The 13,149-nt window shown below is 37.5% G+C and overlaps 2 protein-coding genes across 7 annotated transcripts in view; one reads left to right on the top strand and one right to left on the bottom strand.

Annotated features, from left to right (window-relative positions):
* Positions 1 to 12,820, bottom strand: part of LRRTM3 (leucine rich repeat transmembrane neuronal 3) — an 89,787-nt gene extending 76,967 nt beyond the window's left edge. For 2 of the 4 annotated variants that reach the window (XM_030030150.1, XM_030030148.1), the window contains exon 1: positions 10,444 to 12,279. In XM_030030150.1, the coding sequence (XP_029886010.1) occupies positions 10,444 to 12,024 (1,581 nt within the window). In that variant the 5' untranslated portion in view covers positions 12,025 to 12,279. The other 2 variants (XM_030030149.1, XM_030030147.1) reach the window with 2 other exon arrangements.
* The window catches only part of CTNNA3 (catenin alpha 3), a 549,510-nt gene that overhangs the window by 228,986 nt on the left and 307,375 nt on the right, over positions 1 to 13,149 (top strand). The gene's annotated exons all lie outside the window — the stretch shown is intronic.

A 13,149-nucleotide genomic window follows, 5' to 3' on the forward strand; every position in this document is an offset into this window, starting at 1 on the left:
AGGTGTCTTAAAGGTTGGATCAACAGCAGATCACAGCTGGTTAGAGTGTCCCACTGGGTGTTCTGGGAACCCTCTAGGTTAGGGGACAAGGTTGTCTGTCTTGGAAATGACTGTCAAGCCCCAAATATATATACAAGCACATCCACAAACAAACAAGATTATTTTGGTATCTTTCTCTGTTGATACTGGAGTGTTGACATAAATATGGGACACTTTCTTAAGTATATAAACTAGGTGCAAATAATGAGTACTTGTAATAAATTCTCACTACAGTCTTATGTAGGAGCATTTTCTTTTCATCATCTCATTAATGAGTTCGAGCCATTAACAGCTTAGAGTGCTGAATAAGGATTTACATTTAATTGAAGTCCTCTGTTCTTAGCTGACAAAATGTATTTTACACACTTGATGGATGTAATTAGTGTGATGAAGCTTTAAAAGAAATTGGCTTTGTTAAATTTAGAGTTTGCCATGTCAGTTTATACATGAAGCCAAAGCATACGTATCAGTAGTTCTGTGGCTTTGGAAAAATGCATTTTATTACTATTACTGATATATAGGCATTTGTAATTTATGATACTGTTACAGTTGAAATACAGCATGCTTTCAGATTTGAGAATGCATCTATTATGTTATGATTCCAAATTATTTTATACTGCTACAAGATACCTCTAACACATCAGAATTTACCATTATATGCTATGGCTACAGACAAACCTGTATCCTTTGGATGCCAAAGATTTATGCATAACTGTTTAAGTTACAGTGTTTTATTAAGCTTTCATAAAAACAATTCTCCATGAATACTGCTGGACTTTAGTACACGCAAACTAAGGGCAACTGCATACCACTCTCGGTCACTTTTCCCCCTACAATGGTATTGCTGTCTGCTTAGCCTGATAGGCAATAACTTCTCACTTTAAAATATTTCAAGGTTTGTCCTAAGAAAGGTCATATGCAAAAATTAATAAAAAAGTAAAGAGAATGTTGAGATGCCATAGCTGTAAGCTTCTTTAAGCTGCAAAATGAACACTGGTTATAAGTTCAGACGCTCAGTGAAAAGAAGATGGTTACTGGCAGTTACATGTAGACTGCCACACAAAGTTTATTGCTTCCCCTGTGGCAAATAGTTTATTTTTGACGTAAGTGTTTTAAAAGTAGGAAGCCACCTATGTGAAATGGGGAAGGTATAAGGATTCAGTATACAGGATTCTGATTTAAAATGTTAGAAATTTTCCCCCCATATTCTTTGTGATTGCTACTTACTAAGAAAAATGAAAAACTATTTTGTGTTGCCACTGTCACTAGGGATGAATAGAAATATGCTGTCCAGCATCATGTATGTTTGAAGTAAATCAGTCTGTTCTTGAATGAAGGACAGGTTACTGGGTAGTAATTGGAGCTTCTGAGCTCATATAATAATACTGGTAGTGTTTGCTGCAGGCCCACATTTTCTATCAGTAGTGTAGCCTGGAAACTGTTGTTACGGATAAATGAAAGTAGGGGAAACTAAACATGTAGTCCCAAAAGTACAGAGACTGCTTTTTATAGGTACAATTAGCCTTAGGAAAAGTTCCCACTGAAGGGTTTCCATCCCCATCTGTTGTGATCCTTTGTTGGAAGGTGCATAGTAAGTATATTACATTGTGAGTCACAGGTGTAATATCACATGAAATTAATTTTTGAATTGGAAATTGCTGTTATATGCAATGCATATGTATTCTGGAGAGTACAGTGCGGATCAGAAGCTGGCTGGTATGAAGCAATGTAGGATGAAGCCTGCGCTGTTCTGAGGATGTGACTCATAGATGGCTGGAAGGCTAATACTGTGATATGAAAGTGTTATATTACAAGTAATAGTGCACTGCTAACAAAACTGATGTGCTGGAATGATTATTTGATGGTGTTCTTTTTTGAAGAGGAAAAGATGATCCTTTTCTCAAACTTTGGCTAAGTATTTTTGTGTAAGATTACTATGATTGTTATTAGTGAGGAATATGGGGAATAAACTCATCTGGTTAAAAAAACAGATTCCAGAATCTGCAGCTGCTTTTTTAAACTGAACCATAGGTAATTGTTTTTCTGAGGTCAGTTAATTTTAACTGTGTGCCAGGAATTAGTGGCAGTCCCTTTTGTAGTAGGTCAGAAGGCAATTTTCCATTATATACCCTTTTTCAATATGCATCCCACCCAATGTTAGTAAGATACATCTGCCACCATCTGCACATCATTGAGGTACAACTGCTTCCTTTCACTTGCAACAAAACTTGTGAAGGTCTCCGGGAAGGTAATTTTTCAGACTGCCTTCATTAAGCTGGTCAGAGCACTCTGCAGACCTCGCAAACAGTCTTGTTCAAATTTCAAATTCTGGGGAGAAAGGGAGAGGAGATAATGTTCTGTCACAAAGGTTAAGTGCTCAACTATTGCAAGAAGTGGGTGGGATCTGGGTGTTTAAATTCCCATTTGCAGCTTTGAAAATCTTTCCTATAGTCTGTTTTAAAATAAACAGGATAATCTACAGGAAACTGAAAAATTAGTAACAAAACACTAATTAAGGTGAAGTCTAAAGTGTTTCTCTGTTTGACTCCAGTTTGCATTTTGTAAACTGTGTTCCCTCTTTTACACTTTCATCATCTGCTGCTTTTGCACAATTTACCACAAGCCAAATAGATGCTTCTGCATAATGTGGTTTTTTTCTAGGGGGAAAAAAAAACAAACAAGAAACAATGTGTATGCTAGAATATACATGATAAAGTCTGTATTTTGGAATAAGGAATCCGTTTGTGATGGTTGTATCTTCAGTCCCGCAGAGATTGTATGACTAATGTATTATTATTGCTTATTATCTATACTCTAGCAAAACACATGCTCAGTGTTCACATTTCCTTCACCTACAGCTACTTTTAATCTTGAGGGCAATGAAGGGAAGAATTACAAAGGCAATTAGAATGCCCAGCTTCCATTGGAGATCTTCTTTTGTACCTTTGAACATTTTGTGAATGTTTTCTCCCCTGAGTTACAGCTGAACCAGGAAGGGGTAATCTCATTACATTATTTTGAAGTTGATTTGTGCGTTTTGCATCCTTTAAGGAAGTGGAAAATGTAAGTGCCTAATTTAAAATCAGAATCATGAGTTCTACAACACCAAGTATTATAGACACTAGTTAAAGAACTGGTATTCAAACATTCAGTAAGTTGTTCCTGACCATAAAGGGCACACATAAGACCCAAAAACACAACCTATGATTTGTCATGAAGCACAAAATAAATGCCAGGAGAATGTGCTCAGCTAGAATAGTGTACATGTACCAGTTAGCAGTATCATATCATTCCTACAGAAGTTGAAAATAGTCATACAAGAAACAAGAAAATAGTAAGATGAAATATATTTTGATTATTCCCATATCAGCTCAGTCCCACAGCTTCAGAAAGAGGTGCCTTACATTATAAGAAGGTAGTTTCTCCCTCTGTTTAAGTTAGGTGTGAAATTAAAGTTAGAGAAGTTTTTTGTTTGATGTTTAAAGATGCCCAGAACCACACAGTAGCAATTTTTTTTAAAAATAGATGCTTAAAATACTTTTAAGAAATGCACAAACATTTATTTAACATTCTAGTTTTGCTTTAGAATATAATTTTCTCTCTTTTAAAATCAGTTGTTTAACTTCTGGAAAGGCTGAGTGATCCTCCCTAACTTTTTCTAGCACTGTAAGCCATATGCAGTCCTTTTTCTGAGTCTTTTGTTTTCCATTTCTTAGTATAGTTTTGCACATGAACTGAAGTGGCCATAAAAATGCAAAGTTTTCGTACAGTTAGTACATCACACTATGGGATATAGCGCAGGTATAATACATGACAAGTATAGGAGGCACTGCTGGATTTGAAGTGAGAATAACTAATAAAGGCCGAGTTCACGATGACAACTTCTGCAGGCTGCTGCCAATATCTATGTGTTTAGGTTTTTTTCTTTCAGCATTAAGCAATTAAGTTCCTGAGAGACCTAGCTAGTTAAATGTTTTGTTAGTTTGAAGAAGAAAAGGATTTGCACACAGAACTGGCCAGATGATTTTCTCAGTGGTGTAGTGAAGCAAAAAACCTTGTAATGCATTTATGTCTTTGTTTGGAGTATAAGTAGATGAGTAATTAGGATGTATGATTTTCATATGTCCTTATGATGTATTAATAGAGTCTGGCTGCCCCAAAACACTTTGAGAATTTGCAAGGTTGAACTGTAACTACGAAGTCCTACATGATTTCAGTGCTACTGCTAGTATTGAAGCAATAGAAATTTAACATTCAGTCAAGAATATAAACTGTGACACATAGTCAGTGTATTAGTTGCACAGGAACATAGGAGAGGAATGGTTTCAGTGGTTAAGACAGCACATATGAGGGCTTTTTTTTGAGAACTCTTTTTCAAGATTACATCTCCAGTCATTCAGTTTCTTCTCTGCAAGTGAAAGAGTTTGTGAGAAACAGTAAGAAACTATAAGTAAAGAAAGAAATTTTTTGTTTTGTTAAAGAATTTGGTTGATTTCAGTAATGGAGAATCTGAAACTTGTGATTTTTCACATGAATATAAAATGTTTCCTGTAATAACATCAGTAAATTTCATTAAGCTGTTTAGAAAGAAAAAGTTAATAAATGGGGATTAACTGCCCTTCTGTCCCTTCTCAGTAAACAATGCTCATTCTTACATTAGAATGCTAATGCTATGGTCATGATAGTCTAACAATACAAGTCAGACAAGAATTGTAGGGAGATGTGATTTCTATGATGGGTTGGTCAAATAAAAGATACTGCCTACTACTTGCAAATCTTTTTTCATTATTGCCTTTACGATGTTTGTGCTTGTTCTAAATGAGATTTGCAGTTTCTCTGGTAGGTAAAATGTTGGCCATCAACTCACAGCTAGCCATCCCAGAGTGTCTTGTATAAACTCCTTTTTATTAATTTATGACCTCCTTGATGATCTGTTCATAGCTGTTGAGCTCAGTCACTTTTTACTTCTTTTGCGCTCTGCTGTCTTCCATTCACAATTATGCCAAGAAATAGTTTGACTATAATTCTGAAAATTGGATCAAAATCCTATACTGTACCACTGTGATGACACCCATTCTAGAAAGCCTAGCTGGGAATAAAAATCAAGGCTACACATCATGGACTGATAGGTGACCTCCAAATGCACCTAAGTACATAAAAAGTTAGAAATACAACTGTATTTCATTCGACGTGGAATGAAATGAGTTCTTGTGCGTCATCTTAAGGGAAATGAAATCTGTCTGTTATCAACAGAGCTATAATCCTGATTTCATTCGTTTGTCATTCACTGTGGTTTAATATTACTGCCAGTAACATTGGCATAGAGTTACTCTGAGGCCTAAAGTTGTTGCTGCAAAACATACCAGAGGCTGCTGCAAGCAACCTTCGCCCAAGGAAATATGCTGCATATTCATGTCACTGGTGAGTTTCTCATTGTTTGGCTTTATTACTGCTTGTGAATTTGATCTTTTGTAATTTGCTTCTTGTCTCTTTTGTACGCTGTGTGTTTTCGAGATGAAGCTGTTACTTTAACTTGTTCCCAGGTGGTGAGTGCCCTTCCTTTTGATGTCTAATAATATCTTTCTCTCATTATTGTAAAACTAAACTCAATTTTTTTTTTTTTTTTTTTTTTTTAAATCTGCTGTTAGGAAGTTGAATGAGTTGCTTGTAGTCTGAGTTTATTTATAGTATCTTAATGTCACTTAGTGCTGTTTTATAAGTAATAAGTTCTAAATCAGTGGCCACAAATTTGTTACAGCTCCTGTCCTTGCTTACTTATTATATGCTTCTTGCCTTTTACTGACACTGGATAGACAATTTCTTGCTAGCATTTGTCTACATTCAGGTTATGATTCCTATACACAGAAACAGTTGAATACTTAGTATGCTGAAAGGATTTGATGCTACTACCATGTGATACAGAAGAATGCAAAGTAAAAAGGCAAACACATCTGTGTGTGAATTGATATAAACAATAGATACCTGTGATTAAGCTAACTACCCACTGGATGTCACTATTGTTCCACAGAAATTCATCTAACAGAATATTTATCTAGAGTTGAGTGGCTGACAGCAAAGACCATTAGCTTGCAGCAAACTGAAAATTTCTAATTGTGTTTGCAGGAATATTGTACATTTATGTTCATTTTGCAATTGAATTTTATATCAAGGTTCACTGTTTCATAATAATAATAAAAAGAGCATTGCCAAACCTTAAGCTGTGCTGACTGTATAAGTGCAGATAGTGAGTAATGAAAACCTACCAGCCAGTAGAGAAGCTTGCATTCATTATGCTCAAGCCACTCATTCTCATTATTATTCTCTTACTCTGCAATTGCTGGAGGTAATCTCAACACAGTGAATGAACATTACCAGTCTCCTTGAATTTGCTTAGTACATTAGTTATTTTCTTTTTCCACAGATATGCCTTCTGTGTGGTTTATTATTCTGAAATACCACTTGAATATTCCAGGAGCTAGGTCGTTTAGTTGAGAGGCCAAGTACTCCACTGGCTGGGAGGATGTCTTGGAGTGAGACTGGATTATACTCCCAGTACTCAACTGGTGTGTGATCTTGAGCAAATCACCTCAAATCTGTCATGTTTACTTGCCATCTTCTGTCTGTCTTCTCAACATCCCTTGTAAACATTTAATGTAAGAAATTGTTAGAAGGTGTTAAACGAAACAGTCTTGTTTGGCGATTCCACCTAACATTTGTCTCAACGTGGTTTAAATAAATGTAGACTGCAAAGCTAATGAAAATGGGCATGGAAGACTACTGCACTCTGTCTGTGGCTTGAAAAGCCGCGGTCTTCGAGTGGTAGCCCCAGAACACCATATGTGACTTAGGAAAAGGAATAGAAATTGATTTTAAAAGCCAAAAACCACAACAAAACAAAACCAGGCACCTTCAAAATGCATTGTTGCTCTCCTAAACTTGGGATATGTAGGCAGCATCAGATCCATTAAGGGATAAGCCAGGTCATTAGAGGCACTCAGTCACATCTCCTTCCACAAGTCGGTGCCTAAAATGCTTGTATGAAGGCTTAGGGGTTTGTAAGAGCCATCATAGCTGTCGTGCATCCTCTGAGGATTCCTCAGCATCACCCCAGCAAGGTTTTAATAGTTATGTGAGAGACTGGCACCAAAGTATCCCAAACCCCAGACAAAGTGGGATCAGAATTCTAGATACCTGCTGCCCAAACTGGAGAGAAGCAAAGAAGAAATTTCTTCTATGGAATCTTTGAGGCTTTAACACTTCATTTGTATTCAGGAAAGGGGCAGCCTTTCACAGGGACTGAAAGTTGCTCAGCTAAGACCAGGTCGTTTCCTACAAGATTATTTGAATTTGTGACTCTGGTGGCCTAGCCAACCAAAACAAGTCACTTCTATAGTGTTTAATTTGACAGTGGTGAGACAAAGTTTAGCTTAGTTCATGTAGTCTTTGCACAGATGAAAGCATGGGGTTTGCAATGTGTTTTAACATGCTGTGAAGCTGGTTTAAAATGTTTTCTAAGCCATAGCCATTAGATTTAACAACTCAGCTCTCAGGCCTCAGGCTGTGCAAGAAGGTTCAAAGAGTTACACTGGGCATCTTTTTTGTGTAATCAGACAGTGTTTTCATTATCAATGACTATAGCAGCAATTACACATTTACCTGTGTTTGGTGTGTGTTTGGAAATTCATGAAAAGTGAATCTGTTGTTTTTCAGGCAATAAATGAATTGATCTAAGCATGTCTGTGCTTGAATATAGACATGCTGGATTTTCATTAGTATTTTTGTTATCCATCTATGATTAATGACATACTGGCCTTATTTTCTTTTTCATGCCCATAACTAAGTATTTTTCAAAGGGAGCTAGTGATAATTTTACAGGTACTGCTTTCTGTAGGAGGTTGTGGGTTGGTTCTTTCTGACTATTGTTGTGGTTAGAAGTAGGCATTAAAGAAACATAAAAGGAAGCATATAAAGCCAAACTCAGTTATATACAACTCATTCACAATCACAATCCATTAAGAAGTTTTAGAAGATGTATTGAATATTTTTAAATAGCAAAAATCTAAATTAATAGTACGAAATTATTTTCTGATTGCAGTTAGCACTCCCAAAACTAAATAGCAAAATTTTCTTTTATTTTTATATATATATAGATACACATGTGTATGTGTGTGTATCTATATATATATGAATATATGTATGTTTCGGACCAAATCTTTCTTGTTTTGGCTGTGCCTAATATTAGTCACCACTGCAGACGTTAAAGCCTGTAGAAGTACAGCGATGCTTCTTAACACGAAGTTTACAGCAAACTCTAATCCTTCAATACAGAGATAACCAAGACCTGCTGGTAGAAAACTGAATCTCGTAATAGCTAAGATAATTCAATGTACATTGACTTTTTAATAGCAACTTTCAAGGTACAACTCAGGGTAAAAATCAGAGTTTGCTCAGTGCTGCAAAAGCGTCTCAAGGACTTGTATTATTAATTGTATGGGATCCTCTTTGTACTCAGTAAAACGGGATCTCAGTGTTGCAGGGTTCAGTATAGTCTCAAGCTTCTACTCTCAGATATTTCCTCACTACAGTCCTTGAAAATGAGAATGGTTTCATTATATGAAAAAAGGAAAACAGAACAAAAATGCTACAAGTGTATTAGTTCTTTTTAAGAGATGCTTTCTAGCTTTGTTTTCATCGTACCTAGTATATTTCAAGGTGATTGGCTGTGATTGGGATTTTTCCAGTAAAAATTCAGGAGAACGTTCTGCTAAGGTTTTGCTTTTTCTAATCTGCTGCAGTGAAACTGCTTTGTAGAAACATTCCCTCCCAAGTGATTGAAGACATGCAGTTTACTAAGCCAAATCAAGTTACAAACCAGAGATAATTAAATTACTGACTTGCTTCTATATAGGTGCTGATGTATTATTTCAAGAATGAACACCCCCACCCCCCACCCCCACCCCTTCCTGATAATCAAAATAGGAGGTATGATTTATTTGGAAGTATGGGGGATGTTACATTCTTCTGCAGCCAACAAAAATACATGACTTTGGGGAGAGGGAGAGCAGGGAGTAGCCAGGTTACAAATCTGTATTTTGTCCAGAACCGCTGATGAATGACTACACATTAAAAATGAGCATCTGTGAATTCTTATAATGTCATTAAGGTTTTGCTAAGAGAGAAAAATAGTTTGTCACTGATTTCTTTAAGGATTTTTGGATGCAGTCTTCTCAGATCAGTGAGTAACCAATTTTCTCTGAAAGCTCTTTGCAGTTGTAGTATTTCTAAAATGTACACTGTTTGGCTTTGTAAGTAATGAACCTTTATTTAGATATTAGAGGGACAGTGTGCAAAACACATCACAAAACCCTAACAAGCCCAGCCCAGCAAATAAAAAGAAAAAGAAGAAAATGACGGATTTAATGGTTTCCTCAGCTACATTAATGTCTTTGACAGTCTTGAAAAGAGAATTTCTAATGAGCACTGAAACAAATGTGTGCAGGAAGTGGTCTTGCTTTTGCTGCTGCACATTTGAGTTCCTCTAATTACATCAATAAGGAATTTCTGCTCCTCATTTAATGAATGCCTTTTGACTACTTTCTGAAAGGCAATTGGATGTAAGGGATAAACACTGGCACCTTTTGTATGAAGTCACATAAACAGGTTTCAATTAATAGTTATCAGCCCTAGAAACACTGTATTATAATGCAGTACAGTAAATCCCATTGTACCTTTTTCTTTTTAAATTTTTATTAAGCCTAGATTTCCCTCTGCTTTGCTTTTGGTGTGATACCTCATGTCCTAAGACAGTGCTTTAACTCCCCACTGGCTTTTTATTATATCTTGTGTTGGGCAGAAATCAGGCATTCTTTCAGAGCTGTTCCTGCACCATGTCTCTCCTCAGACAACTCAGAATTCAGATGCTGCTACAGTACCTGGGTCCTTAGTTTGTTCTTGGCTCAAAAAGTGAGTGTCGGAGCAAGGGCTGGGGTTAGGTTGGGGGGCAAGAGGGGGTAGGGGGGAAGCCGAGTTTAACTTTTTTTTTTTTTCATTGTTGTCATTTTTCTCCCTAAACAGAGGCACAGTAGCTGCAGGTGCAGTGGATTACTTATGAAAGAAGTTTTCTATTTAAAAACAAGAGAGACTTTAATGAAATCAGCAGAGGGTTTGTACAATAGGTATTGTATTAAACCAGAGCTCAGGCTTCACATTGATTGCGGTATTTAAATTTCAATGAGTTGATTATGTATGAGAGTAAAATGACCAGTATTATGAATGTACAAAAAAGAGACATGGAAGAGCTGTGCCAGAAAAGTGAGAAAAACGTTCCCTTTATAGTCCCTAGAGTTCAATAAAGCACCACTATTTCCCAGCTTTTAAAAGCTCTTTTATCACAATGGTTCATACCTCACATTCCCTGGAGCCTGATTTGTTATACGTGCAGGGTCCTGTTCCATTCAGCAGCATCTCACTGGTTTCAGTGTTGGTAGGTTTGTAATCTACATAAAATTCCTGTGTGCTTGGAGTCATTTGCTTCAGTGACTGTCTTTTCTTTTTCCTGTGCCTTCGCATGAGAGAGCGCTGCTGCAGCTGCTTCATACTGGCTGGGTAACGCTTCCATGACACATAGATTACCAGCAGGATCACAAGCACAGACAAGAAAAGGGCCACGCTGCCTGCTATGATTTTATGGAAGGAGATGTGTTCTGTGTCGTGCTCAGGTTCAGAGCTTGATTCAGTGGCTCCAATAGTTGGGGGCAGAGGGGGCTTGCTGTCGTGTTTAGGCCTGGTGAGTTTTGGTTTAAACGTTGGCTTTGGGAGAGCTCGTGCTAATTCAAACCTTTCCGTGGTACTTTTGCCACAGATGCTGTAGTTTTTCACTGCATCAATAACATTCACCCCTTGCAGCTCTTTGGGGCTGGCACAAATAATTGTATTTTCCCTCAGCCCTTTAAAACTTTTAAGCCAGTTTACCAGAGAGCAAATGTTTCTGCTGCATTCCCATATATTCCCAGCAAGGCTGATGTCATTGAGAGATATCCAAGAATCCAAAATTTCTTGACCAATAAATGTGAGCTTGTTTGAATCCAGGTTGAGGCGCTGTAAATTGGGCACACACTGAAAAACACTAGGTCCACTGAAAGCTTCTATTTCATTGCCAGATAAATCAAGTCTTTGTAATGAGCTCCAGGTCCAGGACATAGTTTGTCCTATCACACTGATTTTATTCCACTGTAAATAAAGGTTCTGAAGGCTGACTAGCCTTGGAAAAAGTGCCAGGTTGAGCTTAGAAAATTGATTGTGCTCCAGATGAAGCTCTTTCAGTCTGATCATGCCTGCAAAGACATTCCTTGCTAAACTTCGGATGCGATTATAACCCAGGTCCAACAGTTCAAGGTTCCTACAGTCTTGAAATATTCGAACAGGGATGGTTCTTAGGGAATTGGATCGCAAATGTAAACTCAGCAGCTTCCTTAAGCCCCTGAACTGTTCAGATCCCAGAGACTGCAGCTGATTGTATGACAGATCCAAATTCCGGAGATTTGTCACAGGTCTGAAGGTATTATTAAGAAAATAGGAGATTCTGTTGGAACTCAAGATCAACTCTTTTAGTCTGCGTATTCCACTGAAAGCATTTTCGTCAATATTGCTGATGTGGTTATGGTCTAAATAGAGCCAGGTGAGTTGATTAAGACCTTTAAATTGATTGTATTTTAGTTTTTGGAGGCTGTTATATCGAAGGGACAAACCTAAACAACCAGCAGATATACTTGAGGGAATCTCCTGCAATTTCTGAGATTCACAATATACCATTTTGCCTTCACACCTACAGCCCTTAGGGCATCCTCGTTCAGCAGAAGAAAGCATTGTCAGTAATACAGTAGGGGCTATTACCAGAGCTACAGCTGATCCGCTCAGTAGCCTAATTACATTGAAACCTGGAAATAAAAACAACTTAGAAAAGTTATCCCCCCACACATCAGTCATTTCTTTCAATCATGCTAAAATCTTTTATTTCAACAATCATTTAAAAATCCCTAGCTCGACTCAACTTCTTTTCACATTGTTTTCTTTACTCAGATTTTTTTAAAGAATGCCTTTATATAAATACTGAAAAGCAGTTGGGTAAAAGGTGTAATCCCTAAGCAGTTTAACTGTAATAACAAATCACATCAAGGCAAGTCTATGGAGTAATTAAAGCACAGGCTATGCAGTGGCTATGAACTATACATTAAAAAAAATAACATGAAAAACATACCCATCCTTTGTGTTGTTCAAAGGTCGTCCTTAGGTCTTTTGTTTTTTGCTTAGTGTGCCACAAGCATGGCAGCCCCTGTCAGCTGCACTGTAGTGAGTCAGGGCTCGCTGACACCCAGGAAGAAAAATTGGACCCCTTGGGAGATGGACCGATTTTGGAACATTATTCTTTGCCAGCCATGCAGAACACTCCAAGAATAAATCAATCCCAACACAGCATTCGCAGCAAAATGTCAAATTCTTCCTAGGTAATAGGATCTTCATGGATATTATGTTTTTGCATCTTTATAGTTAGGAACCTGGCTTTTAAAATTTCTCTTTACAGGAAAGCATGTTAGATTCCTCCAAGCACCATTTAGCTATCTGAATTCACACATCTGTATTCCATAGCACAGCAGTTCCCTTACTTAGTACCCGATCCGGCTGGGAAGCTGCTTTGTAGCATAGAAGGTAGAATAAGCCCGTACAATGAACAAGCTCGGCTCACTTCTGCATACTGTCATTCTGAAAGCTCCGTCCGACTGTTGCTTTGGTTTCGGCGAATGCAGTCTTATGTAAAGCTGCCCCCAGTGGTGAAGAATATTATGGGCATGTGCAGAAATGTCTTCCTTTTATCTTGCAAATGAGTAAGCTCTGCTGGGAAAAGAGTGATTGTTCTGAGTGACTAATAGAAGCGGAATGGTCAGCTTCGATGTAAACTAGTGAGGTGTGCTGAAATATCCAAATCCTCTTAGTCTCTGTTGCTGTTTGTGAAAGCTGTTTTGCATCCTTGAACTTAATAGCTCAGCATGTGCTGCTGAGACTTTTGTCTGAAGGGCTAACATGACATTTGTAGGACATAGATACGAATTTTTG

Source organism: Aquila chrysaetos, chromosome 11 (assembly GCF_900496995.4).
Source record: "Aquila chrysaetos chrysaetos chromosome 11, bAquChr1.4, whole genome shotgun sequence".
Classification (NCBI taxonomy): Eukaryota; Metazoa; Chordata; class Aves; order Accipitriformes; family Accipitridae; genus Aquila; species Aquila chrysaetos.